Genomic DNA, 26,681 nt, shown 5'->3' with positions numbered 1-26,681 from the left:
ATGAAATTATGAAAAATATGAATAACATTCCATGAGGCTACTAGGTCATTTGACTGCTGGAAAGGGCAACTAGAATGGTCCCATAAAAACAAGCACATCTCCTTGGGGGACCAAACTCAGTTATGGTATGGTCCATTCCATTAAGCCTAATTCATACCTTCCTCTTCCACGCCTTCCGCTAAGGCCACTCAAACAAAACGTCGCAATTTTGAACGTTTGCTCCCGTCTTCACATTCTTTTCCAAGGAAGTGAGTGGACGCGGAACCAGACATGTGGATGGTCACAGAAGGTACACATTAGGCATTAGGTTTCTTTATGTGTAGAAGATGAGTTCAGGTATCTGTCCCCCTTGGACTCCGGTCCCGTTGGTACTCTCTGATGAACACTGGAACTGAAACGTCACCTTCCCACACTGCACCTCGGTCATGCCTTCCTGTCCAAAGTAACTCAACTCTTTCCCATCCAGCACCACGCTGACCGTGTAGAACGTATCCGGTTCTATCTGAACGGGATACTCAAACCACACAGGGAACGTGTTGCTAGAACCGTCAGACAAGTATTTACTCAGGTTCTGTCCGAGGACAAGGCCCTGGCGCTTGAGCTCGATCTTAGCCGAGTACTCCGCCGATCCGCAGCTGGAGCCGTAGAGGCCGAACCCGGCGATGAAGACCCGTTTGTCCACGGCGAACTGGATGCTGTCGCAGCGTCCCCGGTAGCGCCACTGGTTGCTCCGGTAGGCGCAGGACTGGAAACGGTGGCATTGCTGGGGAGACAGGCCCTTCCGGGGTTGGCTGGCGAACTGGAGGTCCGGTTTCTTGGCCGCGGTATACCACAGGAAGATGTCGTTGGTTTCGTTCAGCGTCAGGACGCCTGATTGGGCGGCACCATTGGCAAAGTCATCCAATGCCATGGTAGGGATGCGGATGAGGAATACGGCATTGCCCAGCACCTAAAAAAGAAAGATATAAACAGTGGGGAGAACAAGTATTTGATACACTGCCGATTTTGCAGGTTTTCCTACTTACAAAGCATGTAGAGGTCTGTAATTTTTATCATAGGTACACTTCAACTGTGAGAGACGGAATCTAAAACAAAAATCCAGAAAATCACATTGTATGATTTTTAAGTAATTAATTTGCATTTTATTGCATGACATAAGTATTTGATACATCAGAAAAGCAGAACTTAATATTTGGTACAGAAACCTTTGTTTGCAATTACAGAGATCATATGTTTCCTGTAGGTCTTGACCAGGTTTGCACACACTGCAGCAGGGATTTTGGCCCACTCCTCCATACAGACCTTCTCCGGATCCTTCAGGTTTCGGGGCTGTCGCTGGGCAATACGGACTTTCAGCTCCCTCCAAAGATTTTCTATTGGGTTCAGGTCTGGAGACTGGCTAGGCCACTCCAGGACCTTGAGATGCTTCTTACGGAGCCACTCCTTAGTTGCCCTGGCTGTGTGGAAGACCCAGCCACAACCCATCTTCAATGCTCTTACTGAGGGAAGGAGGTTGTTGGCCAAGATCTCGCGATACATGGCCCCATCCATCCTCCCCTCAATACGGTGCAGTCGTCCTGTCCCCTTTGCAGAAAAGCATCCCCAAAGAATGATGTTTCCACCTTCATGCTTCACGGTTGGGATGGTGTTCTTGGGGTTGTACTCATCCTTCTTCTTCCTCCAAACATGGCGAGTGGAATTTAGACCAAAAAGCTATATTTTTGTCTCATCAGACCACATGACCTTCTCCCATTCCTCCTCTGGATCATCCAGATGGTCATTGGCAAACTTCAGCCTGGACATGCGCTGGCTTGAGCAGGGGGACCTTGCGTGCGCTGCAGGATTTTAATCCATGACGGCGTAGTGTGTTATTAATGGTTTTCTTTGAGACTGTGGTCCCAGATCTCTTCAGGTCATTGACCAGGTCCTGCCGTGTAGTTCTGGGCTGATCCCACACCTTCCTCATGATCATTGATGGCCCACGAGGTGAGATCTTGCATGGAGCCCCAGACCGAGGGTGATTGACCGTCATCTTGAACTTCTTCCATTTTCTAATAATTGCGCCAACAGTTGCTGCCTTCTCACCAAGCTGCTTGCCTATTGTCCTGTAGCCCATCCCAGCCTTGTGCAGGTCTACCATTTTATCCCTGATGTCCTTACACAGCTCTCTGGTCTTGGCCATTGTGGAGAGGTTGGAGTCTGTTTGATTGAGTGTGTGGACAGGTGTCTTTTATACAGGTAACGAGTTCAAACAGGTGCAGTTAATACAGGTAATGAGTGAAGAACAGGAGGGCTTCTTAAAGAAAAACTAACAGGTCTGTGAGAGCCGGAATTCTTACTGGTTGGTAGGTGATCAAATACTTATGTCATGCAATAAAATGCAAATTAATTACTTAAAAATCATACAATGTGATTTTCTGGATTTTTGTTTTAGATTCCGTCTATCACAGTTGATGTGTACCTATGATAAAAATTACAGACCTCTACATGCTTTGTAAGTAGGAAAACCTGCAAAATCGGCAGTGTATCAAATACTTGTTCTCCCCACTGTAGTTGATTAATTCATTGCCGAGGGGAAATTTCATGTCACACAGCAGGAAAATATATACAGTACCAGTCAAAAGTTTGGACACACCTACTCATTCAAGGGTTTTTCTTTATTTGAACATTTTTTTTTATTGTAGAATAATAGTGAAGACTACTATGAAAAACTATGAAATAACACATATGGAATCACATAGTAACCAAAGAAGTGTTAAACAAATCAAAATATATTTTATATTTGAGATTCTTCAAATAGCCACCCATTGCCTTGATGACAGCTTTGCACAATCTTGGTATTCTCTCAACCAGCTTCACGTGGAATGCTTTTCCAACAGTCTTGAAGGAGCTCCCACATATGCTGAGCACTTGTTGGATGCTTTTCCTTCACTCTGCCGTCCGACTCATCCCAAACCATCTCAATTGGGTTGAGGTCAGAGGATTGTGGAGGCCAGGTCATCTGATGCAGCACTCCATCACTCTCCTTCTTGGTACAATAGCCCTTACCCAGCCTGGAGGTGTGTAGGGTCATTGTCCTGTTGAAAAACAAATGATAGTCCCACTAAGCCCAAACCAGATGGGATGGCGTAACGCTGCAGAATGCTGTGGTAGCCATCCTTGTTAAGTGTGCCTTGAATTCTAAATAAATCACAGACAGTTTCACCAGCAAAGCACCCGCACACCATAACACCTCCTCCTCCATGCTTTACGTTGGACATGCGGAGATCATCCATTCACCCACACCGTGTCTCACAAAGACACAGCGGTTTGAACCCAAAATCTCAAATTTGGACTCCAGACCAAAGGACACATTTCCACAGTTTTAATGTCCATTGCTCGTGTTTCTTGGCCCAAGCAAGTCTCTTCTTCGTATTGATGTCCTTTAGTAGTGGTTTCTTTGCAGCAATTCGACCATGAAGGCCTGATTCACACAGTCTCCTCTGAACAGTTGATGTTGAGATGTGTCTGCTACTTGAACTCTGTGAAGCATTTATTTGGGCTGCAATTTCTGAGGCTGGTAACTCTAATTAACTTTTCCTCTACAGCAGAGGTAACTCTGGGTCTTCCATTCCTGTGGCGGTCCTCAAGAGAGCCAGTTTCATCATACTGCTTGATGGTTTTTGCGACTGCACTTGAAGAAACGTTCAAAGTTCTTTAACTTTTCCATATTGACTGACCTTCATGTCTTAAAGTAATGATGGATTGTCGTTTCTCTTTGCTTATTTGAGCTGTTCTTGCCATAATACGGCTATCTTCTGTATACCCCCCTATCTTGTCACAAAATAACTGATTGGCTCAAACGCATTAAGAAGGAAAGAAATTCCACAAATTAACTTTTAAGAAGGCACACCTGTTAATTGAAAGCTGTCATCAAGGCAAAGGGTGGCAAAGGGTATTTGAAGAATCTCAAATAGAAAATATATATTTGATTTGTTTAATACTTTTTTGGTTACTACATGATTCCATATGTGTTATTTAATAGTTTTGATGTCTTCACTATTATTCTACAATGTAAAAAATAGTATAAAAATAAAGAAAAACCCTTGACTGAGTAAACCCTAAACACACTAGAAACTGAGGAGCTACAAAGTACTCCTAAACATACCATTGTAGATCAGCATAAGATATCATCAATAAATACTATCATAAGATAATGTAGTGACCTTAACCCAACACCTAGCAACCTCGTCAAGAGGTTTGGCTCTCTTGCCATGATGGCTAAAATGTTGGGTTGATGGTTAATGTCAGCGTTGCTGTAATCCCGTTAGTAATACCTTGCGTTTGTTGTCGATGGAGGTGGTGAGGTCCTTTCTCTGACATTCTGCTTCGGCCCAGCTCATAGCTGCCTCGAACACCACCTCCTCCTTGGCATTCAGGGTGTCTCTCTGGAGGATACTCTCGAGTGTCTTGGAGTCGATGTCCGTGAAACCCTCCGATGTCAGGGCCAGCTCTGCCTGGGCATCAATCACCTGGTGGGATGGGGACGGAGACGGATGAGTAATCCACAGACAGACGCGTTTCGACCCGCAGCCTTCTTCAGCATGCAGAGACACAACTAAGAAAACACACTGGCCAAGTTTAAGACAACCGACATTACTGGTCATTGATAAAACTCTAGCATTTCAGCCCAAGATATACTGATCGAAAATATAAACGCAACATGTAAAGTGTTGGTCCCATTTTTCATGAGATGAAATAAAATATCCCAGAATGTTTCCATATGCACAAAAATATTATTTCTCTCAAATTTTGTGCACAAATTAGTTTACATCCCCTGTAAAGTGGAGTATTTCTCCTTCGCCAAGATAATCCACCTGACATGTTGTCACCTCTCCTCGCGTTGCTCCCCTCCGGCGCTCTGATTCGCTGGTCTACTGAGCCACCGGTCTGAGCGCACCACCTCGGCAAACACAGGAAGGGAAACCCAACGCACCCTAATCACCTCCAGCGCACCTGCACCTCATCGTCTCATCACCACCCCTATGTAGCCCTGGACTGTTCAGTCATTGTGTTGTGTGTGATTGTTTAGCTTCGTGTCGTTTACTCTCTCCTTCTTATTCTCTTTCTAATTGTTAAGTAAACCTTTACCTTGTTGATTCCTGCATCTGTGTCCTGCCTCTTCGTATCCTCAGTACTCGTCACACGTGGCATATCAAGAAGCTTATAAAGGTTGATCTCTGCACCCCCGAGGAAAATCTAATTGGCAAAATAAAAAATTCCCCATCAAAAATCTGTCAATTTAAGCTAAAGATATCTGGGTTTTTTTTGCATTGGATGCGTCTCCGTCCACATCTGCAGTGAAAGGTGACAGAGCTTGTCAGACCATGAGACAAAATGGTCTGTAGAGTCTTTGTTCTCCGTTTTGCTCCCAAAAGCGTCTTGGAACTACAAGATGGTGTTCTCAGGTTTGGTCTACAACCCCCAAAAGCGTCTTGGAACTACAAGATGGTGTTCTCAGGTTTGGTCTACAACCCCCAAAAGTGTCTTGGAACTCGTCTGAAGTCAGATACAGCTGATCTGCCAACTTCTGTCTGTAGCGTCCGAACGGTTTGGACTAAACACTGATATGACCCCTCTGTGGAAAGATGAGACTCTCACGAACACGCACATATTGTTGTTTTGCTCTAGGACGTCCACAGGCCTCACAAGACTCGTCTGAATGTACCAGTTGAAGAAATGAATGGAAGTACTTTATATATGGATACTGTTTAGTGCCAAAAATAAGGGGATAAATATAAAGGGGACAAAATAAAATAAAAAATGTTTCCTGATGTTTCCTGATCTTTCTAATATCTCTCAGAAATAGGACAGACACTTCAGAACAAACTTCCTTTAGATTTCCTGGGGGGGACTATCTGTTGTTCCATGTAGTGAATATGTTATTCAATGCATTTGTATGGGCTAATAGCAGCAAGGCCAAATAACATTTTTCATATTTTTTTTTAAATATTAGTTTTTTATACTTCAAGGGGTCTTAAAATTCCAAATCAAATAGCAAAATGATCCTTGGTATGACCTTTTAAAAACAATTTCATATACTGTAGCTTAGTAGAACACCCCCCCCCCCCCCCCCCCACACACACACAATGCCTCAGATGTTTCATGTTTTGAGGGAGCATGCGATTGGCGTGCTGACTGCAGGAATGACCACCAGAGCTGTTACCAGAGAATTGCATGTTCATTTCTCTACCATAAGCCGCCTCCAACGTAATTTAGTTTTAGAGAATTTGGCAGTACGTCCAACCGGCCTCACAAGCGCAGACCATGTGTAACCACGCCAGCCCAGGACCTCCACGTCCTGGCTTCTTCACCTGCGGGATCGTCTGAGACCAGCCACCTGGACAGCTGATGAAACTGTGGGTTTGCACATCCTAAGAATGTCTGTACAAACTGTCAGAAACCATCTCAGGGAAGCTCATCCTGGTGCTCGTCATTCTCACCAGGGTCTTGACCTGTCTGCAGTTTGGTGTCGTAACCGACTTCAGTGGGCAAATGCTCACCTTCAATGGCCACTGCACACTGGAGAACTGTGCTCTTCATGGATGAATCCCGGTTTCAACTGTACCGGGCAGATGGCAGACAGAGTGTATGGTGTTGTGTGGGCGAGCGGTTTGCTGATGTCAATGTTGTAAACAGAGTGCCCCATGGTGGCAGTGGGGTTATGGTATGGGCAGGCACAAGCTACGGACAACGAACACAATTGCATTTGATCAATGGCAATTTTAATGTACAGTCGTGGTCAAAGGTTTTGAGAATGACACAAGAGAAAATGACTTTACCCCAGTCCTCAGCAGTCCAATCCCTGTACCTTTTGCAGAATATCAGTCTGTCTCTGATGTTTTTCCTGGAGAGAAGTGGCTTCCTCGCTGCCCTTCTTGACACCAGGCCATCCTCCAAAAGTGTTCGCCACACTGTGCGTGCAGAGCACTCACACCTGCCTGCTGCCATTCCTGAGCAAGCTCTGCACTGGTGGTGCCCCGATCCCGCAGCTGAATCAACTTTAGGAGATGGTCCTGGCGCTTGCTGGACATTCTTGGTCACCCTGATGCCTTCTTCACAACAATTGAACCTCTCTCCTTGAAGTTCTAGATGATCCGCTAAATGGTTGATTTAAGTGCAATCTTACTAGCAGCAATATCTTTGCTTGTGAAGCCCTTTTTGTGCAAAACAATGATGACGGCACGTGTTTCCTTGCAGGTAACCATGGGTAACAGAGCACTCTCAACTGTGTTAACAAGAGAATCACTGACATGATGGCAGCTGGTCCTTTTGTGGCAGGGCTGAAATGCAGTGGAAATGTTTTTTGGGGATTAAGTTCATTTTCATGGCAAAGAGGGACTATATGCAAATTGCCATCATCAAAACTGAGGCAGCAGACTTTGCGAAAATTAGTATTTGTGTTATTCTCAAAACTTTTGACCACAACTGTGATACCGTGACAAAATCCTGAGGCTCAATGTCATATGTAACTCTGTGTTGTTGTTTTTAATTGCACTGCTTTGCTTTATCTTGGCCAGATCGCAGTTGTAAATGAGAACTTGTTCTCAACTGGCTTACCTGGTTAAATAAAGGTGAAAAAATAAAAAATAAAATAAATTCTCATCTGCCTCCATCACCTCATGTTTCAGCATGATAATGCACGGCCCCATGTCGCAAGGATCTGTACACAATTCCTGGAAGCTGAAAATGTCCCAGTTCTTCCATGACCTGCATACTCAGACATGTCACCCATTGAGCATGTTTGGGATGCTCTGGATCAACATGTACAACAGCACGTTCCAATTCCCATCAATATCCAGCAACTTCTCATAGCCATTGAAGAGGAATGGGACAGCATTCCACAGGCCACAATCAACAGCCTGATCAAGGGCAAATCATGAGGCAAATATTGGTCACACCAGATACATTTTTTAAGGTATCTGTGACCAACAGATATTCCCAGTCATGTGAAATCCATAGATTAGGGCCTAATGAATTTATTTCAATTGACTGTTTTTCTTATGTGAACTGTAACTCAGTAATCCTTTAAATTGTTGCATGTTGAGTTTATATTTTGTTCAGTGTATATTATTAGCATTATATACGACAGTACCCATAATACTCAATGCCATATATGACATATCCTGTTTTATCTTAGTAAAGATGTTCCTGAAGCTATCATTAAAGTGTCCCATCTCCTTTCCAATAAATGCTGTCAGAAGTAAAACTGCCTCCTTATAAATACAATATTCAAAAAGGTTTCTCACCTCCCAGCAGCGCTGTGTCAACTCAGGCTCCTCGAACAGACAGCTCTGTGACAGCAGGACGCAGGCGTTCTTGGCTGAAAGGCTAGTCTCCAGGTAGTTAACACAGGCTCTGGCCAGGTGAGGCACGATGTACTTCTTAGCAGTGTAGAGCGTGGCCAGCACCGTGTCAGCGCTCAGGTCTATCTCATCACAGTAGATGTACCTGGGGACAGGTAGAGGGGTTGGTTATAATAATGATAATTATTATAGAGAGAGAGAGAGAGAGAGAGAGAGAGAGAGAGAGAGAGAGAGAGAGAGAGAGAGAGAGAGAGAGAGAGAGAGAGAGAGAGAGAGAGAGAGAGAGAGAGAGAGAGAGAGAGAGAGAGAGAGAGAGAGAGAGAGAGAGAGAGGAGAGAGAGAGAGAGAGAGAGAGAGAGAGAGAGAGAGAGAGAGAGAGAGAGAGAGAGATGTTATATTTGGAACTCAGAAATAGATGGAGGTAAAAAAAGGAGAGACATCCTTCCTTACTTCAACATGGCCAGGAACGCTGCAGGCTCTATGTCCGGAATCCGGATTTCATCCTTGTTTTCCGCCAGCTCTCCATAAAACATGGCATGGAACACTGAACTACCAACAGCGAGAACATACTGTTGGAGAGAGAGAGAAGAGATGGTGAGATAAAGATCCGGAAGACAGATAATAATATTGGAGAGAGGAGAGATGGAGAGACAGACAACTGGAAAACTGAGCTTAGTTGTAGAGATACATTTGGATAGAAATAGAGATAAGGACGTGGAAGGAAATGTGGAAGGACGTGGAAGGAAATGTGGAAGGACGTTGTGATTTTTGAACTCCAATTGATATTGATTATTGTTGCCTTCCTAAATATCAATTCAAATCTAATCAAATTTTCTTCATCACGTAAGTCGCTCTGGATAAGAGCATCTGCTAAATGACTAAAATGTAATGTAAAATGTGTCGAATACAACGGATGTAGACTTTTCAGTGAAATTAACCTTTCCCAATGATGCAGAGTAAAAAAATATATATATACAAAATAAAATAGTAACTATACCAAGAGGAATAAAATAAAATACACAATAATGGAGCTATATACAGGGAGTACCTGATCAATGTGGAGCTATATACAGGGAGTACCAGATCAATATGGAGCTATATACAGGAGGTACCAGTACCAGATCAATGTGCTGAGGTATGAGGTATTTGTGGTAGATATGGACATGAAGGCAGGGTAAAGTGACTAGGCATCAGGATAGATAATAATAAGGTATTTGAGGTAGATATGTACATGAAGGCAGGGTAACGTGACTAGGCATCAGGATAGATAATAATAAGGTATTTGTGGTAGATATGTATATGAAGGCAGGGTAACGTGACTAGGCATCAGGATAGATAATAATACGGTCCAAGAAACACGAGCAATGGACATTAGAACGGAGGAAATTTGTCCTTTGGTCTGGAGTCCAAATTTGGACTCCAGACCAAATAATAAGGTATTTGAGGTAGATATGTACATGAAGGCAGGGTAAAGTGACTAGGCATCAGGATATATAATAATAAGGTATTTGAGGTAGATATGTACATGAAGGCAGGGTAAAGTGACTAGGCATCAGGATATATAATAATAAGGTATTTGAGGTAGATATGTACATGAAGGCAGGGTAAAGTGACTAGGCATCAGGATAGATAATAATAAGGTATTTGAGGTAGATATGTATATGAAGGCAGGGTAAAGTGACTAGGCATCAGGATAGATAATAATAAGGTATTTGAGGTAGATATGTATATGAAGGCAGGGTAAAGTGACTAGGCATCAGGATAGATAATAATAAGGTATTTGAGGTAGATATGTACATGAAGGCAGGGTAAAGTGACTAGGCATCAGGATAGATAATAATAAGGTATTTGAGGTAGATATGTACATGAAGGCGGGGTAAAGTGACTAGGCATCAGGATAGATAATAATAAGGTATTTGAGGTAGATATGTATATGAAGGCAGGGTAAAGTGACCAGGCATCAGGATAGATAATAATAAGGTATTTGAGGTAGATATGTACATGAAGGCAGGGTAAAGTGACTAGGCATCAGGATAGATAATAATAAGGTATTTGAGGTAGATATGTACATGAAGGCAGGGTAAAGTGACTAGGCATCAGGATAGATAATAATAAGGTATTTGAGGTAGATATGTACGTGAAGGCAGGGTAAAGTGACTAGGCATCAGGATAGATAATAATAAGGTATTTGAGGTAGATATGTACATGAAGGCAGGGTAAAGTGACTAGGCATCAGGATAGATAATAATAAGGTATTTGAGGTAGATATGTACGTGAAGGCAGGGTAAAGTGACTAGGCATCAGGATAGATAATAATAAGGTATTTGAGGTAGATATGTACATGAAGGCAGGGTAAAGTGACTAGGCATCAGGATAGATAATAATAAGGTATTTGAGGTAGATATGTACGTGAAGGCAGGGTAAAGTGACTAGGCATCAGGATAGATAATAATAAGGTATTTGAGGTAGATATGTACATGAAGGCAGGGTAAAGTGACTAGGCATCAGGATAGATAATAATAAGGTATTTGAGGTAGATATGTACATGAAGGCAGGGTAAAGTGACTAGGCATCAGGATAGATAATAATAAGGTATTTGAGGTAGATATGTACATGAAGGCAGGGTAAAGTGACTAGGCATCAGGATAGATAATAATAAGGTATTTGAGGTAGATATGTACATGAAGGCAGGGTAAAGTGACTAGGCATCAGGATAGATAATAATAAGGTATTTGAGGTAGATATGTACATGAAGGCAGGGTAAAGTGACTAGGCATCAGGATAGATAATAATAAGGTATTTGAGGTAGATATGTACATGAAGGCAGGGTAAAGTGACTAGGCATCAGGATAGATAATAATAAGGTATTTGAGGTAGATATGTACATGAAGGCAGGGTAAAGTGACTAGGCATCAGGATAGATAATAATAAGGTATTTGAGGTAGATATGTATATGAAGGCAGGGTAAAGTGACTAGGCATCAGGATAGATAATAATACGGTATTTGAGGTAGATATGTACATGAAGGCAGGGTAAAGTGACTAGGCATCAGGATAGATAATAATAAGAGTAAAATAAAGAACAGAGTAGCAGCAGCATATGATGAGTGTTAAAGTATGTGAGTGTGAGTGTGAGTGTGTATGTGTGCAATATTCATGGTTCCTTCTATTAAGGCAAGTCGTCCAGGTCCTGAGGCAGCAAAGCATCCCCAAACCATCACACCACCACCACCATGCTTGACCTTTGGTATGATGTTCTTACTGTGGAATGCAGTGTTTGGTTTTCGCCAGGCATAATGGGATCCATCTCGTCCAAAACGTTGACTCAAGTTTGTCAAAAAGCACCTGGATGATCATCAAGACTCTTGGAAGAACGTTCTATGGACAGATGATTCAAAAGTATAACTTTTTGGATGACATGGTTCCAGTAATGCCCGGCGAAAACCAAACTCTGAATTCCACAGTAAGAACATCATACCAAAGGTCAAGCATGGTGGTAGTGGTGTGATGCTTTGCTGCCTCAGGACCTGGACGACTTGCCTTAATAGAAGGAACCATGAATTCTGCTCTGTATCAGAGAATTCTACAGGAGAATGTCAGACCATCCGTCTGTGAGCTGAAGCTGAAGCGCAGCTGGGTCATGCAGCAAGACAATGATCCAAAACACACAATCCAAGTCTACATGAAAATTGCTAAAAAGCAGCAAATTGGAAGTTTTGGAATGGCCTAGTCAAAGTCCAGAACTAATCCCAATTGAGATGTTGTGGCAGGACTTGAAACGAGCAGTTCATGCTTGAAAACCCACACATCACTGAGTTAAAGCAGTTCTACATGGAAGAGTGGGCCAAAATTCCTCCACAGCGACGTGAGAGACTGATCAACAACTACAGGAAGTATTTGGTTGGAGTCATTGCAGCTAAAGGTGACACAACCAGTTATTGAGTGTAAGGGGGCAATTACTTTTTCACACAGGGGAATTGGGTGTTGCATAACTTTGTTTATGAAATAAATATGTAATTGTTGTGTTATTTGTCCACTTATGTTCCCTTTATCTAATATTAGGTTTTTGTTGAAGATCTGATAACATTCAGTATCACAAATATGCAAAAGTGGAGAAAATTAGAAAGGGGGCAAATACTTTTTCATAGCACTGTACATAAGTGTGCTCTCCACTTTCTGGAGGATCGAGTTTTTAAATCAGTGGAATTAGAGTATGATAGCTAAAGAGATGGAGAAAACACCTGTCTCTGGATTACATCTTCAAACTAAGGGCAACCATGAAATCTGTGACAGAGATGGAGAAGCGTTCATCCATGTATACGGGTAAGATAGTCTAGCTAGCTACATTTTCAGATATTACACGTTTCAAATTTTGACAGAAAGTTGTTTCATTTCAAGTTAAAGTGTACTGTTAGCTAGCTAGCTAACGTTAGCTGGCTTGCTCGCTAGTGTCACGATCGTCAGGGAGAGACCAATGCGCAGCGTGTTGAATGAACATAGTGAACTTTATTATCCTTAGTGATAATCGACACAATAAACAAAACAAGAAACGACTCGTGAAGTCCACGGTAACAATGACCGAACACGGAACAAGAACCCACAAACACAAAGGGAAAACAGACAGTTTAAATATGGCTCCCAATCAGAGACAACCAGCCAACAGCTGACACTCGTTGCCTCTGATTGGGAGTCACTCAGGCAAACATAGAATAAAACAAACTAGAACCCCCAACATAGACATATAACACATAGAATAAACACACCCTGACTCAACAAATAGAGTCCCAGAGCCAGGGTGTGACAGCTAGCTAACGTTACGTGTATGATCTTATTCGTATCTCAGAACCGTTTGCTTGGCTAGTTAGAGCCTAATGTTAGCTAGCTAACAATGAACCTGGTTGGTTAGCTATCAGCAGATTCACGCAGGGTAGTAATGTCATGAGTTGGCACTATGGTTCATTGTTTAACTAGCTATTGTTAGCTGGCTGGCTTGCTAGCTAACGTTACGTGACGTGTATGATCTTACATTTACGTCATTTAGCTCTTATCCAGAGCGACTTACAAATCTTACACGTTGTTTATCTAGATAGGTTCATTGTTTACCTAGCTAGCTAGCTAGCTACATGTCTTAACAAAAGACTCCACTATGCAATTAACTATTTTGGGTGCGTTCGTAAATTCAGTCTGAGTATGCCAGAGTGCAGAATAACTGATTAATTTACGTAAACACAACACCCATTGAATATGGCCAGTGGCTGTAAACGTTGGCAAAAAAGTGTAATTAAATTGTTGCCAGCAGAGCTGGTTAGGCCGTTTTCATGTTATCCAGAGGTAAACAATGAACCATAATCCCAATTTTGTGTCTGAAAGTAAATAGCAAGCTAACCAATGTTAGCCAGTTAGCTGGGGTGCTTGACAGCCGTTGTGAGGTCAGAACGCTCGGATCAACCCTACTCATCGGCCAGAGCGTCCAGTGTGCGCTCCGAGAGCGCTCCGAGATGGGTGGGGCTAAAGCTTAAGATGGTGTGAACGATGCTGAATGGATGTAGACAAAGAAGAGCTCTTCACTAGGTATCAAAACATTCAAAGACCATTTTCTCAAAAGTGAAATTACAAGTTTATCAACTTTCAAAGCAGAATTACTTTCCCGTGGTTCCTCAAATGCAGTTTTGTAGCCCTGTGTCTCTGCTTTTATTTTTATGTAAAAAACACAATTTCAAATGTGGCTACATAAGACCGAATCAAGGCGGTCGGTCACATATGATGTGTATAGTGTGTGTGTCCAGTGAGTGTGCGTAGGGTCAGTGGAAGATAGAGTCAGTGCAGATAGTTCAGGTACCATTCATTGACTATTTAGCAGTCTGGCTATTTATCAGTCTTATGGCTTGGGGGTAGAAGCTGTCTTGGAGCCTGTTGGTGTGAGAGCTGATGCTCCGGTACCGTTTGCCGGACGGTAGCAGAGTGAACAGTCTATGGCTTGAGTGGCTGGAGACTTTGGGGTTTCCTCTTACACCGCCTGGTATAGAGGTCCTGGATGGCAGGGAGCTCAGCCCCAGTGATGTACTGGGATGTCCTGAGATAGAGGTCCTGGATGGCAGGGAGCTCAGCCCCAGTGATGTACTGGGATGTCCTGATATAGAGGTCCTGGATGGCAGGGAGCTCAGCCCCAGTGATGTACTGAGCTGTCCGCACCACCCTTTGTAGCACTTTGCAGTCAAGGGCGGTGGAATTGCCATACCAAGTGGTGATGCAGCCAGTCAAGATGCTCTCGATGGTGCAGCTGTATAACATGAGGATCTAAGGGCCCATGCCAAATATTTTCACCCTCCGACTGTGCAGGTGTGTGTGGACCATGTTAAGTCCTTTGTGATGTGGACGCCAAGGAACTTAAAGCTCTCGACCCGCTCCACAAAAGCCCATCAATGTTTTCCTATAGTCTACGATCAGCTCCTTTGGTCTTATTGACGTTGAGGGAGAGGTTGTTGCTCCGGCACCACTCTGCTAAGTCTCTGACCTCCTCCCTGTAGGCTGTCTCATCGCCTTTGGTGATCAGGCCAACCACCATCATGTAGTCAGCAAACTCGATGATGATGTTGGAGTTGTCCGCGGCCACACAGTCGTGGTTGAACAGTGAGTACAGGAGGGTACTTAAGCACATACCCCTGAGGGGTCCGCGTGACGGAGGTGCTGTTGTCTACCCTCACCACCAGTTGCAGAGGGAGGAGTTCAGTCCCAGGATCCCTAGCTTGGTGATGAGCTTGGAGGGGACTATAATAATAATAATAGGCCATTTAGCAGACGCTTTTATCCAAAGCGACTTACAGTCATGTGTGCATACATTTTTACGTATGGGTGGTCCCGGGGATTGAACCCACTACCCTGGCGTTACAAGCGCCGTCCTCTACCAGCTGAGCTACAGAGGACTACAGTGTTGAACGCTGAGCTGTAGTCTATGAACAGCATTCTCACATAGTTATTTCCCCTCTTATGCAGGTGGGAGAGGGCAGTGTGAAATGCAGTTGAGATTGCGTCATCTGTGGATCTGTTGGGGCGGTATGCAAATTGGAGTGGGTCTAGGGTGTCTGGGATGAGCAAAGTTGGGTTGGAACTCGTAAGATGTCGCCATCTTTCCAAAGTCTATACAGTATATCCACCCCTTCATGGATGATATTGGACAGCTTCACCCCTTATCTCTCTCATCTCTCCACTAGAGTTCATTTGACCATGAAATCTGCTGGAGCACACACAAAGATTCCCCACAATCAGCAGCAACTCTAAACTACAGTTGGAGGAATCATGATTCCCCCCCCAGGCCGTGTCTCAAATGGTGTTTTATGATGACAGGAGGAAAGTGTGAAGTCTGTTCTCTATGTTGCTAATGAACTACCTCTGGTAATGATGACATCACAATACTACAGAAGGTTCACAGGAAGAAGACGGAGGAGAGTAGGAGGGAGGGAGGAGAGAGGGAGGAGAGAGGGAGGAGGGATGGAGAGAGGGAGGAGAGAGGGAGGAGGGATGGAGGAGAGAGGGAGGAGGAAGAAGAGAGGCAAAAGAGGGAGAAGAGAGAGAGAGAGGGAGAGAGAGAGAGAGAGAGAGAGAGAGAGAGAGAGAGAGAGAGAGAGAGAGAGAGAGAGAGAGAGCGAGAGAGCGAGAGAGAGAGAGAGAGAGAGAGAGAGAGGGAGAGAGAGAGAGAGAGAGAGAGAGAAGAACATCTCATTTTGATAATGGTGGATGTCTGTTCCCCAATTCTTGAACTGGACAAGCTGGGATAGCTAGAGATGTTCGTTTTTATTTCTCCTCTTTGGCGTGAGGCCAATGAAAAGTCAACGGGACCCAGAGGTGCTGTCAGAGTATCAGACCGGGTGCTGTGTAAATGATGAACCATGACAGAGCAGGCTTGTTGCTGCTGCTCTCCCCATCATAATAAAATCAGATCACACACACATCATGAAGTTCTGCTTGACAGATGGTTCTGCTTGACAGACGGTTCTAGTTGACAGATGGTTCTGGTTGACAGATGGTTCTGCTTGACAGACAGTTCTGCTTGACAGATGGTTCTGGTTGACAGATGGTCATATGGTTCTGGTTGACAGATGGTCATATGGTTCTGCTTGACAGATGGTTCTGCTTGACAGATGGTTCTGGTTCCTAACCCCTTTGTTATGACAAGCCTAAATAAGTTCAGGGAGTTAAGATTTGCTTAACAAGTCACATAATAAGTTGCATGGATGCAATGATAGAGTTTAACAGGATTTGTGAATGACTACCTCATCTCTGTACCCCACACATATAATTATCTGTAAGTTCCCTCAGTCAAGCAGTGAATTTCAAACACAGATTCAACCACAAAGACCAGGGAGGTTTTCCAATGCCTCGTAAAGAAGGGCACGTATTGGTAGATGGGTAAAAATCTAATAAAAATCAGACATTGACCATCCCTTTGAGCATGGTGAAGTTATTAATTACACTCTGGATGGTGTATCAATACACCCAGTCACTATGAAGATACAGGCGTCCTTCCTAACTCAGTTGCCGGAGAGGAAGGAAACTGCTCAGGGATTTCACCATGAGGCCAATGGTGACTTTAAAACAGTTACAGAGTTGAATGGCTGTGATAGGAGAAATCTGAGAATGGATCAACAACATTGTAGTTACTCCACAATACTAACCTAAATGACACAGTGAAAAGAAGGAAGCCAGTACAGAATAAAAATATTTCAAAACATGCATCCTGTTTACAATAAGGCACCAAAGTAAAACTGCAAAAAATGTGGCAAAGAAAGTAACTTTATGTCCTGAAGTGTTATGTTTGGGGCAAATCCAATACAACACATTATTTTCAAGAATGGTGGTGGCTGCGTCATGTTATAGGTATGCTTGTCATTGGTAAGAACCAGGGAATTTTTCAGGATTAAAAAAAATGGAATAGAGCTAAGCACAGGCCACATCCTAGAGGAAAACCTGTTTCAGTCTGCTTTCCACCAGACACTGGGAGACAAGTTCACCTTTCAGCAGGACAATAACCTAAAAAACTAGGCAAAATATACACTGGAGTTGTTTACCAAGACAACATTGAATGTTCCTGAGTGGCCTAGTTACAGTTTGACTTAAATTGTCTTGAAAATCTATGGCAAGACTTGAAAATTGTTGTCTAGCAATGATCAACAACCAACTTGACAGAGCATCAAAAATGTGTGCAAATATTATACAATCCAGGTGTGCAAAGCTCTTAAAGACTTACCCGGAAAGACTCGCAGCTGTAATCGCTGCCAAAGGTGATTCTAACATGTATTGGGGTGTGAATACTTATGTAAATTAGTTATTTTTGTATTTCATTTTCAATAAATTTGCAAAAAACATGTTTTGACTTTCTCATTATGGGGTATTGTGGGTAGATGGGTGAGATTGTTTAGATTTTTTTTAATAAATTTTGAATTCAGGCTGTAACACAACAAAATGTGGAATAAGTCAAGGGCTATGAATACTTTACTGTATATCTTGTCATAATGGCAACGTGACTGCAAGAGAGACAGGTTGGAATGTCAATTCTCATCAACTGAATAGGTAGTCTGACCGAAATATGGGACAAATCGAAATGTCTTTGTAAATTAGTGGTGTTTTAATTTGTTGATAAAATGCAGGACATGATTGTTTGGTTGAGGAACGTGGGACAAAGGGACAAAATGGATGACTGAATACCGCACAATCCAGGACATGAGGTCTCTCTGAACAGTACCTAATAGATGATGATGTCATCTCTCTAAACAGTACCTAACAGATGATGATGTCATCTCTCTAAACAGTACCTAATAGATGATGATGTCATCTCTCTAAACAGTACCTAATAGGTGATGATGTCATCTCTCTGAACAGTACCTAATAGGTGATGATGTCATCTCTCTGAACAGTATCAGTAATGATACTAACAGTAGTGATACAAAGAACCAGCTCTGGGTTTATGAGTCCTTATTAGTTGTTCTTTCTATTGTCCTCTGGATCACTGGATCACTGGATCACTGGATCACTGGATCACTGGATCACTGGATCACTGTTGAGACAGTTAGATAAAAGTCAGGTTATTTGAAATCATAGTCTAGTGATAAATTAGCCCTGCCTTAATCCCAAATATCACCCTTGGACCGTGAGGATGTCTAACGGTTAAGACTGTGGGTTGGCGATCAGGAGAAGGATTCAGTCCCCGCTGGTTACACAGTACCTAAGAGATGATGATGGTTACCCTTACCCTGTGTCCTGGAAGTCTCTGTGTCCCTCCCGTCTGTCCCACCACGAAGTGAACGTCGGCCATCAACTCATTGTTGAACATCACAGAGTTTCTGAAAAACAGACCAGAGTAAGATCACAGTACTTCATTGGACAGAGTAGTACCTGTGCTGTATGCTAAGTCAAACTCTCATACACTACATGACCAAAAGTATGTGGACACCTGCTCGTCGAACATCTCATTCCAAAATCATGGGCATTAATATGGAGTTGGTCCCCCCCCCCCCCCCCCCTTTGCTGCTATAACAGCCTCCACTCTTCTGGGAAGGCTTTCCACTAGATGTTGGAACATTGCTGCGGGGACTTGCTTCCATTCAGCCACGAGCATTAGTGAGGTCGGGCACTGATGTTGGGTGATTAGGCCTGGCTCACAGTCGGTGTTCCAATTCATCCCAAAAGTGTTCGATGGGGTTGAGGTCAGGGCTCTGTGCATTCCAGTCAAGTTCTTCCACACCAATCTCGACAAACAATTTCTGTATGGACCTCGCTTTGTGCACAGGGGCATTGTCATGTTAAAACAGGAAAGGGCCTTCCCCAAACTGTTGCCACAAAGCACAGAATCGTCTAGAATGTCATTGCATGCTGTAGCGTTGAAATTTCCCTTCACTGGAACTAAGGGGCCTAGCCCGAACCATGAAAAACAGCCCCAGACTATTAATCCTGCTCCACCAAACTTTACAGTTGGCACTATGCATTGGGGCACGTAGCGTTTTCCTGGCATCCACCAAACCCAGATTTGTCAGTCGGACTGCCAGATGGTGAAGCGTGATTCATCACTCCAGAGAACGCGTTTCCACTGCTCCAGAGTCCAATGGCGGCGAGCTTTACACCACTCCAGCCGACGCTTGGCATTGCGCATGGTGTTCTTAGGCTTGTGTGTGGCTGCTCTGCCATGGAAACCCATTTCATGAAGCTCACGACGAACAGTTGTTCATGAAGCTCCCGACGAACAGTGCTGACGTTGCTTTCAGAGGCAGTTTGGAACTCAGTAGTGAGTGTTGTAACCGAGGACAGACGATTTTTAAGCGCTATGCGCTTCAGCACTCGGCGGTCCTGTTCTGTGAGCTTGTGTGGCCTACCACTTCGCGGCTGAGCCGTTGTTGCTCCTAGAGCCGTTGTTGCTCCTAGACGTTTCCAAATCACTTACAGTTGACTGGGGCAGCTTTAGCATGGCAGAACTTTGACAAACTGACTTATTGGAAAGGTGGCATCCTATGACGGTGTCGCTTAACCCGGAAGCCAGCCGCAACAACGCGTCGGAGGAAACACTGTACACCTGGCAACCGAAGACAGTTTGCAGGCGCCTGGCCCGCCACAAGGAGTCGCTAGAGCGCGATGGAACAAGGACATCCAAACCCTCCCCTAACCGGGACGACGCTGGGCCAATTGTGCGCCGCCTCATGGGTCTCCCGGTCACGGCCGGCTGTGACACAGCCTGGAATCGAACCCGGGTCTGTACTGACGCCTCAAGCGCCTTAGACCGCTGTGCCACTCGGGAGGCCCGTGTCAGGGATATTTGATCATTTTATTTTGTACTGGCACTGTTTTAGTCAGTCACACAAACTATTCTGAAGTATTTATGATCGAGATTGAGCGGAAGAGAGAGATAGAGAGTTTGACAGAGATTGAAAGAGAGAATTACAGGAATCAATCAATGTGAAAACGTAATCTCCGTAATCTCAATCTCACACAATTTCATTTCTGAAACTGAACTAACTACATGGCTCCCATTATGTTGCTCAGGAGAAAACAGGATACCTCTGGATACAGCAGTTGTTTACTAGCTTTTTAAAGAATTCAATACTCAGTTAATGAAAACTCTTCAGCTCACAGCGAGGGCAAATAATGATCACTGTAATACATTAGGCTATTGTTAACTCCAAAATGTTTCATTTTCAGAGCATTGTTTGTTTAAGACCAGTGGCCGATATTCATAAAGATCTAGAATCAGATCCCTCCGCCCTCCGTAATCTAAAGCCATTATGATCTAAAGGTAAAACTGATCCTAGATCAGCACTTCTATACACTGACTGTGGAACTCAATGGACAATGGGATGAACAATGAGCCAGTCTACTGTTGAGAGCATGGACATGCCTGGTGTTAAAGGAGAGGGTAAACACATGGAATAACACCCAGCACAGACCAATTGGCCAATTGCCAGTAATTCAATTTCTATGGGTAAACAGGAGTTTAGGTTGTGGCAAATTCACAGAGCATGGGCAGATCAACTGGCAGACATATTCATGGTAATTTTCAACCTCTCCTTGTCACAGTCTGTAATCCCCACGTCTTAAGATGACTACCATCACTGATGTTCCAAAGAAAACAACTCTAAGGCTTCATGCCACAATGACTACTGCCCTGTAGCACTCCCAGAAACCCTAGATCAGTGTTCTTAATCATTTAGCAGAAGCTCTTAACCAGAGCGACTTACAGGAGCAATTAGGGTTAAGTGCCTTGCTCAAGGGCACATCGACAGATGTTTCACCTAGTCAGCTCAGGGATTAGAACCAGCGACCTTTCGGTTACTGGCACAACGCTCTTAACCACTATGCTACCTGCCGCCAGCGGTCACCAACCCGCCGATCGCAATCGATTGGTTGATCACCAAACACCAAACACCAAACATTTCTGTAAAAAACCCAACGATAAAACCATGTGTTCCTATTGTTTTTATTTGTTTGGTGCTGTTGGTGATAGGTGCACTTGATTCTAACCCTAACCCTAACCCTAACCCTAACCCTAACCCTAACCCCAACCCTAACCCTAACCCTAACCCTAACCCTATCCCTAACCCTAGAGTAGGTAAGACAAAGTGTTCCCATTTTCAACCATTTCTGAAGGGAGAACTCCGCCTACCCGGCAGGCCCAGAGAGCAAATCAAGTGCACCTACAGGCCTACCGCTGGCCAATCAGATAGCTCAGATCACCCTGTCTGCACAGTTTCCTCGAGCCATAGACTGTAAAAAGAAGCCTTGAGCGCACAGCAAAGTCGATACTGTGAGATTCCAAAACGTTTAAAACCGTGACTAGAGAGAGACTCAACGAATACAGCAAAGAGCTGCTGTTCTCCAGCACTGTCAACACGTTCTCCAACACTTTTATAAGCCATAAAATGTGCGTTCTCCCTACGTGTGATCATATACCTAAAAATGTTTTATATAATTTCAAATTTGTCGAAGAAGAGCAACATTGGCAGGGTAACTCAAGCGTAGCCGATATGCAGTGATAATGTACTGGACCTATAGCCTACTGCACAAACCTCATTGCTACAGAACTGTTTTTAATTGGTTCATGTTGCATAGGATTACGTTTTTTAAGTCATGTTTAAAATAAAATCTGAGCGGTAGATCTCGGCCTGCATTTTGACTCAGAAAGTGATCGTTACTCAGAAAAGGCTGGCCACTGCCATCGACTCACCACAATTTGGAAACCGCCCCAACAGATCCATAGACAATGCAGTCTCAATTGCACTCCACACTGCCCTCACCCACCTAGAAATACCTATTTGAGAATGCTGTTCATTGACTACAGCTCAGCGTTCAGCACCGTTGTCCCCTCCGAGCTCGTCAACAGGATGCTGTTCATTGACTACAGCTCAGCGTTCAACACCGTTGTCCCCTCCGAGCTCGTCAACAGGATGCTGTTCATTGACTACAGCTCAGCGTTCAACACTGTTGTCCCCTCCGAGCTCGTCAACAAGCTTAGGACCCTGGGACTGAACCCCTCCCTCTGCAACTGGATCCTGAACTTCCTGACGCCACGCTGACCCTCAACACGGGGGCCCCACAGAAGTGTGTGCTTAGTCCCCTCCTGTACTCCTTGTTCACCCATGACTGCATGGCCAAGCACGACTCCAACACCATCATCAAGTTTGCTGACGACACGGCGGTGGTTGGCCTGATCACCAGCGACGATGAGACAGCCTACAGGGAGGAGGTCAGTGACCTGGCAGTGTGGTGCCGGAGCAACAACCTCTCTCTCAACATCAGCAAGACCAAGGAGCTGATCATGGACTACAGGAAACGGGTGGGCGAGCACGCCTCCGTCCACATCGACGAGGCTGCAGCGGAGTGGGTCGATCGCTTCATGTTCCTCGGTGTCCAAATCACTAAGGACTTAAAATGGTCCACTCACATGCGCAGGAGGTTGAAAACGGTTTGGCATGGGCCATCAAATCTTCAAAAAGTTCTACAGCTGCACCATTGAGAGCATCTTGACTGACTGCATCACCGCCTGGTATGGCAACAACACTGCCCTCGATCGCATGGCGCTACAGAGGGTGGTACGGACAGCCCAGTACGTCACTGGGGCCAAGCTCCCTGCCATCCAGGACCTCTATATCAGACAGCGTGAAAGGAAGGCCCGGGAAAGTCATCAAAGTCTCCAGCCATCCAAGCCATGGACTGTTCTCTCTGCTTCCAGACGTCAAGCGGTACCGGTGCATCAAGTCTGACACCAACAGGCTCCTGAACAGCTTCTATCCCCAAGCCATATAACTGCTAAATAGCTAACAGAATTGGTACACAACTATCTGAGTTTACCCTTATTTTTTCACTGTCTCTGTGCACACTCACAGGGCCCTCCACACTCACACTCACTGCCACTCCTACACACAAGGCAGGTCCTACAGGCTCTAGTTTTGTCTCACCTGGACTACTGTTCAGTCTCTGTGCCACAAAGAGGGATCTCTGAAAATTACAATTGGCTCAGAACAGGGCAGCACAGCTGGCCCTTAAATGTACACAGATAGCTAACATTAATAATATGCATGTAAATCTCTCAAGGCACAAAACAGAGGAGAGATTGATTTCATCACTACTTGTTTTTGTAGAAAGTATTGACATGTTGAATGCACCAAGCTGTCTGTTTAAACTACTAGCACTCAGCTCGGACACCCATACATACCCCAAAAGACTTTGCCACCAGAGGTCTCTTCACAGTCCCCAAGTCCAGAACAGACTATGGGAGGCGCACAGTACTACATAGAGCCATGACTACATGGAACTCTATTCCACATCAGGTAACTGATGCATACAGTACACCTTACGGAACAGCGGGGGGCTGTGAAGAGACACATACACAGGCACGGACACACATACACATGATAAGACACAAACTATACGCACACATTCACATGTTTTTTTGTATTGTAGATATGTGGTAGTAGAGTAGTGGCCTGAGGGAACACACTATCATACTGTAAATCAGCGTCTTCTAGAGCAGAGACCAGGGAATCATATGTTACAGTATGATTCCCTGGTCTCTTTTCTAGAGGAGGAGGATGCTCCCAGCCTGGGACCCGGCCCAGAACAGGAGGAGGATGCTCCCAGCCTGGGAACCGGCCCAGAACAGGAGGAGGATGCTCCCAGCCTGGGACCCGGCCCAGAACAGGAGGAGGATGCTCCCAGCCTGGGACCCGGCCCAGAACAGGAGGAGGATGCTCCCAGCCTGGGAACCGGCCCAGAACAGGAGGAGGATGCTCCCAGCCTGGGACCCGGCCCAGAACAGCAAAGTGTGGAGATCCAAATGGTGAGGCGCTACACTCCAAGGAGCTAGTGAATATGAGGTAGTTAGTTAGTTAGTGTCACCTACCGCTAGTATATGAGTTAGTTAGTTAGTTAGTGTCACCTACCACTAGTAAATGAGTTAGTTAGTTAGTTAGTTAGTTAGTTAGTTAGTTAGTGTCACCCACCTCTCTAGTATATGAGTTAGTTAGTTAGTTAGTTAGTGTCACCTACCGCTAGTATATGAGTTAGTTAGTTAGTTAGTGTCACCTACCGCTAGTATATGAGTTAGTTAGTTAGTTAGTGTCACCCACCTCTCTAGTATATGAGTTAGTTAGTTAGTTAGTTAGTTAGTTAGTTAGTTAGTTAGTTAGTTAGTTAGTTAGTTAGTTAGTTAGTTAGTTAGTTAGTTAGTTAGTGTCACCTACCGCTAGTATATGAGTGAGTTAGTTAGTGTCACCCACCTCTCTCGTATATTAGTTAGTTAGTTAGTTAGTTAGTGTCACCTACCGCTAGTATATGAGTTAGTTAGTGTCACCTACCGCTAGTATATGAGTTAGTTAGTTAGTTAGTGTCACCTACCGCTAGTATATGAGTTAGTTAGTTAGTTAGTGTCACCCACCTCTCTAGTATATGAGTTAGTTAGTTAGTTAGTTAGTTAGTTAGTTAGTTAGTTAGTTAGTTAGTTAGTTAGTTAGTTAGTTAGTTAGTTAGTTAGTTAGTTAGTTAGTTAGTGTCACCTACCGCTCGTATATGAGTGAGTTAGTTAGTGTCACCCACCTCTCTCGTATATTAGTTAGTTAGTTAGTTAGTTAGTTAGTTAGTTAGTGTCACCTACCGTTAGTATATGAGTTAGTTAGTGTCACCTACCGCTAGTATATGAGTTAGTTAGTTAGTTAGTTAGTGTCACCTACTGCTAGTATATGAGTTAGTTAGTTAGTGTCACCTACCGCTAGTATATGAGTTAGTTAGTTAGTGTCACCTACCGCTAGTATATGAGTTAGTTAGTTAGTTAGTGTCACCCACCTCTCTCGTATAGTAGAGTACATCCCCTGCCAGTTACAGTTCTGAATGGTGTTGTTATTATTCAGGTTCTGTTGCTGGTACTCCTGCACTGTGGCCCCCGACCCTCCACCCTGATTCTTAGTGCTGGGGAAAATATCTGACATCTTCTTCTTGTTCTTCTTGTTCTTCAGGGTAATGATCTCGTAACACACCGGAGGCAGCTTGGACACGGTACTACCCCCGGTACTACCCCCGGTACTTCCCCCGGTACTACCCCCGGTACTTCCCCCGGTACTACCCCCGGTACTACCCCCGGAAGCGCCACCGACGTTAGCTGTCTTTTTGGAGCTCTTAGTACTCGGCGGCTTGCTCTTGACGGACTCTGGGAGCATCAAGAGGAAGGTCAGACATTTCCTGTTCCGGCCTTTAGCATCCACCATGAGTGTGTTGTCCTGCTGAGCAGTGGGAGAGCATGCAGAGAAAATACTTTCACCAGGAGAGGAGAGGTGGAAGAGGGGAACAAGGGCCTGAGGAGGGGTAGGGCGATCGGACAGGACAGGACAGGACAGTGTAGTGAAAGAGTTTTTGCAGCAAACAGCAGCAGCAAAGTTGAAAGAGTTCAGTTCATCAGTCAGTCAGAAAATACTGAGTAGGAAATCAGTCAGTCAGAAATCCTCCTCCTACTCAGCTTTTATGGAGCAGACAGTTAAAGTATGGGTTATCCTGCACTCTCTCTTCTCCTTCAGTTTACTCAAGAAAACAGAAAGAAACGGAAAGAATCCAATGCTTTTTCTGGAGAAGATAGACAGGAACAATCCAAAGGGACTTTTATTTTCCTCCAGTTTTCCTTTCAAGTTTGATCTGGTGACAGACGGTCTTGTTGGGTACCCATCGCTGTTTGTCCCAGATACCGTACCAATGAAATCCTTACTGAAATCGCTCTCCTCTCTCTCATCTCTCCTCTCTCTTCTTTCCTCTCTCCTCCGGTGAGTGCTGGCGTGACAGCCTAGAGATTTAATGCAGCTGCAGCAGTCCTGAGGCAGACAGCCTGCTTTCTCTCTCTCTGTCTCTATCTGTCTCTCTCTATGTATATATATATATATCTCCCTCTCTCTGTATCTCTCTCTCTCTCTCTCTATCTCTCTATATATATCTCTCTCTCTATCTCCCTCTCTCTGTATCTCTATCTGTTCTTCCTCTCTCTCTGCATATCTCTTTCCCTCTCTATCTCTCTCTCTTTCTCTCTCCGTTTCTCCCTCTCTTTCTCTCCCCTCTATCTGTTTCTCTCTCCGCTGTGTGGCTCAGGTCCTGTCTCTCCCCTCTATCTGTTTCTCTCTCCGCTGTGTGGCTCAGGTCCTGTCTCTCCTGCAGGATGCTCTGTGTGAGCAGCTCCGCGTCTGTGCTCCACTCTGCTCCCTACCTCCTGTATACTACAGCGGATGAATGGATGAGCTCAGGAAAATAACTGAGAGAGAGAGAGAGAGAGAGAGAGAGTGAGATAAACCCCCCCCCCCACCCCCTCCACAAGGCATCTTCAGCA

General features: G+C 44.4%; 1 protein-coding gene across 1 annotated transcript in view; it reads right to left on the bottom strand.

The window, feature by feature from the left end:
• Positions 1 to 313: 313 nt before the first annotated feature.
• LOC311118679 (BTB/POZ domain-containing protein 3) overlaps positions 314 to 26,681 on the bottom strand; it is a gene marked incomplete at its 3' end in the record, with an annotated part of 445,507 nt that continues 419,139 nt past the window's right edge. The window contains exons 2-7 of the mRNA XM_084193468.1: positions 25,163 to 25,250; positions 18,591 to 18,681; positions 8,796 to 8,914; positions 8,289 to 8,490; positions 4,317 to 4,511; positions 314 to 949 (exon numbers count right to left, since the gene is read on the bottom strand). Of these exons, the coding sequence (XP_084049594.1) occupies positions 314 to 949; positions 4,317 to 4,511; positions 8,289 to 8,490; positions 8,796 to 8,914; positions 18,591 to 18,681; positions 25,163 to 25,185 (1,266 nt within the window). The 5' untranslated portion in view covers positions 25,186 to 25,250. The remainder of the gene's footprint in view (positions 950 to 4,316; positions 4,512 to 8,288; positions 8,491 to 8,795; positions 8,915 to 18,590; positions 18,682 to 25,162; positions 25,251 to 26,681) is intronic.

This window comes from Coregonus lavaretus, assembly GCF_964263955.1.
Source record: "Coregonus lavaretus genome assembly, contig: HAP1_SCAFFOLD_282, whole genome shotgun sequence".
NCBI classification, from domain to species: domain Eukaryota; kingdom Metazoa; phylum Chordata; class Actinopteri; order Salmoniformes; family Salmonidae; genus Coregonus; species Coregonus lavaretus.
Note: the sequence above shows the minus strand (reverse complement) of the source record. Positions and strands in the feature narration are given on the sequence as shown.